The sequence below is a fragment of the Neoarius graeffei genome, chromosome 15, assembly GCF_027579695.1.
Source record: "Neoarius graeffei isolate fNeoGra1 chromosome 15, fNeoGra1.pri, whole genome shotgun sequence".
In the NCBI taxonomy this organism is placed as follows: Eukaryota; Metazoa; Chordata; class Actinopteri; order Siluriformes; family Ariidae; genus Neoarius; species Neoarius graeffei.
The window spans coordinates 65,590,544-65,598,043 of record NC_083583.1 but is presented as its reverse complement, the minus strand read 5'-3'; the positions used below and the strand labels follow the sequence as shown (position 1 = coordinate 65,598,043).

The 7,500-nt window shown below is 42.1% G+C and overlaps 1 protein-coding gene across 3 annotated transcripts in view; it reads left to right on the top strand.

The window, feature by feature from the left end:
- Window positions 1-7,500, top strand: part of xxylt1 (xyloside xylosyltransferase 1) — a 128,291-nt gene that overhangs the window by 26,582 nt on the left and 94,209 nt on the right. For all 3 annotated transcript variants that reach the window (XM_060941764.1, XM_060941762.1, XM_060941763.1), the window contains exon 3: window positions 6,168-6,315. In XM_060941764.1, the coding sequence (XP_060797747.1) occupies window positions 6,168-6,315 (148 nt within the window). The remainder of the gene's footprint in view (window positions 1-6,167; window positions 6,316-7,500) is intronic.

The following is a 7,500-nucleotide window of genomic DNA, read 5'->3' as shown; positions in this document are numbered from 1 at the left end:
CGGCTCAGTCCCGAATCACTGCTCGTGCACTTCACTTGCGCGCTCTGTGAGCTGCGCAGGGCCGGAGTGCGCACCCTCCAGAGGGCACTCGCTGTTCAGGGCGGAGTGATTTGGAGCGCAGGATGCCTGCGGAGCCGAGCGTATCCGTGTATTGGTGTTGCTGTGTGCACGCGAATCGTGTATTGGTGTTGCTGTGTGCACGCTAATCGTTTTAAAAACGTTAATCTGATGATCTGCTGATACGGTCTAATGTAAACCCCACCTATGGCTGACATATTTTATCCTGTTTACGGTGGGCATTCCCACTGAGAAAGAGAAACCAATCGAAGCAAAAGAGTGAAGGTGATTATCATGTCATTACCATGTGAATAGTCTTTTATGAATGCGTAACTGGGTGCTTAGCACTCGGACTCAGGTGTGACTGAGTAAGGTGACAAGTTTTTTGTTTCATCTACAGTAAGTTAGGTAATTTAAAAAATATTATTTGGCAGTGGGCACATGTGTAAAGTATCAAGTTTCTGTCAGTATGTTTTATCATCCTTGTATGATGATAACTTGCAAAGATATTAATCGAAATGCATGACCTACTCATTCTAAACCTGCCGAGCTTTGCTGGCGAAGCTCTCAACCCCCAAGGGTTAAAAACAATGTTCCTCAAAGAAAGATATGAAGGGATTTTGACATTTCACCCTCTATGGTGCATAATATCTTTAAATGATTCAAAGAATCTGGAGGAATTTCAGTGCATAAAGGACAAGGGCACAAGCTTAAGCTGAACACCCATGATCTTCGGTTCCTTAAATGGCACTGCATCAAGAACTATCATTCATCTATAACTGATATAACCACATGGGCTCAGGATTACTTTCGCAAACTTTTGTCAAGCACCACAATGCAGAGTTACATCCACAAATGCCAGTTAAAACTTGACTGTGCAAAAAAGGAAACCTTATGTTGACTGTGTTCAGAAGTGACTTCTCTGGACTCTGAGGCATCTGGGTTGGGCCATCACACAGTGGAAATGTGTGTTGTGGTCAGATGACTCAGTATTCCAGGTCTTTTTTGGAAGAAATGGCTGCTGTGTGCTCCAGACCAAAGATAAAAAGGACCACCCAGACTGTTACCAGGAACAAGTCCAAAAGCCAGGGTCTGTCATGGTATGGGGTTGTTGGTGCCTTTGGCAATGGTAACTGACACTCATGTTATATTAGCAGAAAAGTACATTGAGATTTGGAGCAACATATGCTGCCTTCAAGACTACATTCAATTTTAATTTATATAGAGCCATAACATTTTAAAACCACCTCCTTAATATTGCGTAGGTCCCCCTTGTGCCGTCAAGGCATGAACTCCACAAGACTTCTGAAGGTGTGCTGTGATAGCTGTCTCCAATACGTTATCAGCAGATCCTTTAAGTCCTGTAAATTGCAAGGTGGGGCCTTCATGGATAAAACTTGCTTGTCTAGCACATCCCACAGATGCTTGATCAGATTGAAATCTGGGAAACTTGGAGGCCAAGTCAACACCTTGAACACTCTGTCGTGTTTCATTCCTGAACAATTTTTGTAGTGTGTCGGTGCATTATCCAGCTGAAAGAGGCCACTACCATTAGGGAATACTGTTGGCATGAACGAGTGTACTTGGTCTGCAACAGTGTTTTAGGTAGGTGGTATGTGTCAATGTAACAGCCACATGAACTCCATGACCTGAGGTTTCCCAGCAGAACATTGCCCAGAGCATCAGACTGCCTCCACCGGCTTGCTTTCTTCCTGTAGTGCATTCTGGTGCCATTTTTTCCCCAGGCACATGCACCCAGTTCTTCTGTGGGATCAGACCAGATGGGCTAGCCTTTGCTCCCTGTGCGCATCACAGAGACTCAGGTGCCAGCCACCATTTCACCGGTTGTCCTTCTTTGGACCACTTGGGTACTAACCACTGCATACAGTACCAGGAACACCCTACAAGATCTGTCATTTTGAAGATGCTCTGACCCAGTCATCTACCAATCACAATTTGGTACTTGTCAAGGTTGCTCAGTTCCCTTGCCCGTTTTTTTTTTTTTCTGCTTCCAACACATTGACTTCAAGAACTGACTGTTTGCTTGTTGCCTAATGTATCTCACCCTTTGACAGGTGCTATTGTTAAAAAAAAAAAAAATCAATGTTAGTTGGTTGTTAGACTTTACCTGTCAGTGGTTTTAGATTTGATGGCTAATTGGTGTAAATAGCATTTATATTTACAAATCTAAGCATTCATAAAAATGAGTATCAGTTAAGCACAAAGTGCTGCTGAAGTTTACAGTGAAAACTTTATGAAAACTTTGCATTCAACAGCCAACTCTAAATGGAGAAAAATAGCTGTTTTGTGAGAAATGGAGCTGGCTATAACTTGTCTGCCTTTACTAGGGTAACACAGCCTGAAGTGGTAAACTGGAGAACAAAACATCATTAAACATCCTCTGATCGTGTTAAATGTCTGCTACCCATGACTTAAGGTACTAGATTATAAAGAGACCTTACTGTTTTAAATAATTTTCTGTTTATTAGCATAGCAGACATTTAACAGATGCTATCATCCAAAACGACATATACCCAGAGCAGCTTGGGGGTTAGGTGCCTTGCTCAAGGGCACTTCAGCCATTCCTGCTGGTCCAAGGAATCGAACCGGTACCCTTTTGGTCCCAAAGCTGTTTCCCGAACCATTAGGCCATGGCTTATTTACAGGTAGTTATACTTGTATAACATGAAAAGGCCCATAATACATTGGTTTCTTGCTATATATGATACCAGTCAAAAATTTTGGCACGCATTCTAATTCAATGGTTTTTCTTTATATGTATTAATTAAAAGACACTTTGTCTTAAAGTAATGATGGCTGTTGTTTCTCTTTACTTACAGTGGGGCAAAAAAGTATTTAGTCAGTCACCAATTGTGCAAGTTCTCCCACTTAAAAAGATGAGAGAGGCCTGTAATTTTCATCATAGGTATACCTCAACTATGAGAGACAAAATGAGAAAAAAAAATCCAGAAAATCACATTGTCTGATTTTTAAAGAATTTATTTGCAAATTATGGTGGAAAATAAGTATTTGGTCAATAACAAAAGCTCATCTCAATACTTTTGTTATATACCCTTTGTTGGCAATGACAGAGGTCAAACGTTTTCTGTAAGTCTTCACAAGGTTTTCACACACTGTTGCTGGTATTTTGGCCCATTCCTCCATGCAGATCTCCTCTAGAGCAGTGATGTTTTGGGGCTGTCGCTGGGCAACATGGACTTTCAACTTCCTCCGAAGATTTTCTATGGAGTTGAGATCTGGAGACTGGCTAGGCCACTCCAGGACCTTGAAATGCTTCTTAAGAAGCCACTCCTTCGTTGCTCGGGCGATGTGTTTGGGATCATTGTCATGCTGAAAGACCCAGCCACGTTTCATCTTCAATGCCCTTGCTGATGGAAGGAGGTTTTCACTCAAAATCTCACAATACATGGCCCCATTCTTTCTTTCCTTTACATGGATCAGTTGTCCTGGTCCCTTTGCAGAAAAACAGCCCCAAAGCATGATGTTTCCACCCCCATGCTTCACAGTAGGTATGGTGTTCTTTGGATGCAATTCAGCATTCTTTCTCCTCCAAACACAACAAGTTGAGTTTTTACCCAAAAGTTCTATTTTAGTTTCATCTGACCATATGACATTCTCCCAATCCTCTTCTGGATCATCCAAATGCTCTCTAGCAAACTTCAGATGGGCCTGGACATGTACTGGCTTAAGCAGGGGGCACTGTAGGATTTGAGTCCCTGGCGGCGTAGTGTGTTACTGATGGTAGCCTTTGTTACTTTGGTCCCAGCTCTCTGCAGGTCTTTCTCTAGGTCCCCCTGTATGGTTCTGGGATTTTTGCTCACCGTTCTTGTGATCATTTTGACCCCACGGGGTGAGATCTTGCGTGGAGCCCCAGATCGAGGGAGATTATCAGTGGTCTTGTATGTCTTCCATTTTCTAATAATTGCTCCCACAGTTGATTTCTTCACACCAAGCTGCTTACCTATTGCAGATTCAGTCTTCCCAGCCTGGTGCAGGTCTACAATTTTGTTTCTGGTGTTCTTTGACAGCTCTTTGGTCTTGGCCATAGTGGAGTTTGGAGTGTGACTGTTTGAGGTTGTGGACAGGTGTCTTTTATACTGATAGCGAGTTCAAACAGGTGCCATTAATACAGGTAATGAGTGGAGGACAGAGGAGCCTCTTAGACTACGTTCAGACTGCACCCTGAAACGACCCATATCCGATTTTTTTTTTTGCCCATATGCGACCTGTATCTGATTTGTTATTGACAATCTGAACGACACAGATCCGATTTTTTCACATGCGACCCAGGCCGCTTGGATATGTGGTCCTAATTCCGATGCATATCCGTTATTTTCACATGCGACTGCAGTCTGACCGGACAGGTCGCATTCATGCGACCTACACGTCATCAACAAGAGACAAATGTCACTATTCTGCGTTGGCTAATCCCGCCTCTTTGGTGGAAAACAACAACATTTGTACAGTTTTCAGAATTTAAATAGACTTTTATAGAATTGATCAAGCTAATGGTGGATTTGGTAGGGACCTGGATGTTGATCTGTTAGCCTGATTAAATAAAACAGTTTCTATAACTGATTTATAACTTAAACCATCCTGTATTACAAGATTGTTCTGGATATTTCCAGTAATTTGACACCTTCGGTCTCATTAGTCTGCTGCCCACATTAATCAGATTATTGCGCGAGTTCCGCCGCCGCCACAAAAACCACATCGCCAGGTCTCGCCTCATCTCCATGCTTTACTTGCAAACTTGAAGAGTGCACCTTTTTTTTGTTTACGTATTACGTAGATGTGCTTATTACGTGTCAATTTGCGCATGCGGGACACTTGTTTTCCGTTCATATTGGAGATTGGATACAAGTCTCATATAATTGGTAATGTGAACGGCCTAACAAAAAAAATCGGGTTTCACAACAAATCGGATATGGGTCGTTTCAGGTTGCAGTCTGAACGTAGTGTATAAGAAGTAGTTACAGGTCTGTGAGAGCCAGAAATCTTGCTTGTTTGTAGGTGACCAAATACTTATTTTACCGAGGAATTTACCAATTAATTCATTAAAAATCCTACAATGTGATTTCCTGGATTCTTTCCCCCCATTCTGTCTCTCATAGTTGAAGTGTACCTATGATGAAAATTACAGGCCTCTCTCATCTTTTTAAGTGGGAGAACTTGCACAATTGGTGGCTGACTAAATACTTTTTTGCCCCACTGTAGTTGAGCGGTTCTTGACATGATATGATATCTATGACATGATATTCTCCCCCCCCCCCCCCCCCATCTGTCCCTCTGAGTTACATGTTGATCCTGGGATTGAGATGCTGGCCTCTTCTGCCCCTCGGACCTGCTTGATCCATCCTGGTGCCCTGTGTCTGGTCGGAGTTTTATCGCCCCACTCCTGTGAAGGACGGCCCCATGAGGACAGTTGAGGGTTATACCTGTTAAAACTGTTAATATTATAGTCAGGCTGTCTGTTGTTGCCCAAATGAGGATGGGTTCCCTTTTGAGTCTGGTTCCTCTCGAGGTTTCTTCCTCATGTCGTCTGAGGGAGTTTTTCCTTGCCACCGTCGCCACAGGCTTGCTCATTGGGGATAGATTAGGGATAAAATTAGCTCATGTTTTAAGTCGTTCAAATTCTGTAAAGCTGCTTTGCGACAATGTTTATTGTTAAAAGCGCTGTACAAATAAACTTGATTTGATTTGATATGGATTACTACGGTTTTCATAAAGAATGAACATTTCGCTGTAAAATTTCACCGTAAACTTATTTATTATTTACTGTTTGATCTCAAACGCATTAAGAAGACAAGAAATTCCACTAACTTTTGATGAGGCACACATGTTAATTGAAAAGCATTCCAGGTGACTACCTCATGAAGCTGGTTAAGAAAATGCCAATAGCGTGTGATGCGTCATTAAGGTAAATGGCTACTTTGAAGAATCTAAACTATGAAACTTCTTCAGTATTGTTCTACAATGTAGAAAATAGTCAAAATGCAGAAAAACCTATAAATGGGTGGGTGGGTGCAAACTCTTGACTGGTATTGTACATATTTTTGTGTTGATAAGATTAGGATTTTGTGTTTCAGGTGGAGTTTCATGATGTTAATGGTCTGACAGAGAAGCTCTTCCCAATTGTGAAAGCCATGCAGAAGCATTTCAGTGCAGGCTCTGGGGCCTATTACAGTGATGCCATCTTCTTTCTTTCTGTGGCCATGCATCGCATTATGCCGACAGGTGAGTTTTACTGAAAGACCATATTACTTGAACACCAGGATTCATTTTGTAAGAAAAGAAGCTGGTGTTATGAAGACTTGTCTGGCACCAATAAAATAACATAATGGATAATTTTAAAAATATTGTAGTACACTATACATTTGCAAAACTCTCAAGTTCTCATTGTCGTTATGGTGTGTGTCGTAAATGATGACAATGTCTATCATTTCATTTTAAATCAAATTTGTAATACAATAAAATGGTGAAAAACTGAAAGGAAAAAATACTTTCTGAACCCATTATGTATATATCCAGTCCTTTTAGACACTGACAAAGTTATTTATATCTTGGCTGTCTGCAGGTTATTGTAGTTGCAATTATTATATAATGAATGCGACCTCACAGTACATATTTTCAGCTTTAATTTGAGAGTATTTACAGTGTAGTATCGGGTGAACTGTGCAGGAAATTGAGTCCTTTATATACAGTATGTGGTGATCACTCCTTTGTAAGGGTCCAAAAGTAATTGGACAAACAAACTCATCTCATCTCATTATCTCTAGCCGCTTTATCCTTCTACAGGGTCGCAGGCAAGCTGGAGCCTATCCCAGCTGACTATGGGCGAAAGGCGGGGTACACCCTGGACAAGTCGCCAGGTCATCACAGGGCTGACACATAGACACAGACAACCATTCACACTCACATTCATACCTACGGTCAATTTAGAGTCACCAGTTAACCTAACCTGCATGTCTTTGGACTGTGGGGGAAACCGGAGCACCCGGAGGAAACCCACGCGGACACGGGGAGAACATGCAAACTCCGCACAGAAAGGCCCTCGCCGGCCCCGGGGCTCGAACCCAGGACCTTCTTGCTGTGAGGCGACAGCGCTAACCACTACACCACCGTGCCGCCCGGACAAACAAACTATTTATTTATTTATTTATTTATTTATTTAAATAAATACTTCTTTGCAAATCATTTGCAGTAACTAACAGCCTGAAATCTGAAACCTATGGACATCACCAGATGCTGGGTTTCTTCCCTGGTGATGCTTGGCCAGGCCTTTACTGCAGCTGTCTTCAGTTCTTGCTTGTTCTTGGGGGGGGCTTTTGTCTTCAGATTTGCCAACAAATGAAATGCATTCTTAATTTGATTCAGGTCAGGTCCTGGCCTTTGGTAAAACATAACACTTCTTTGCCTTAA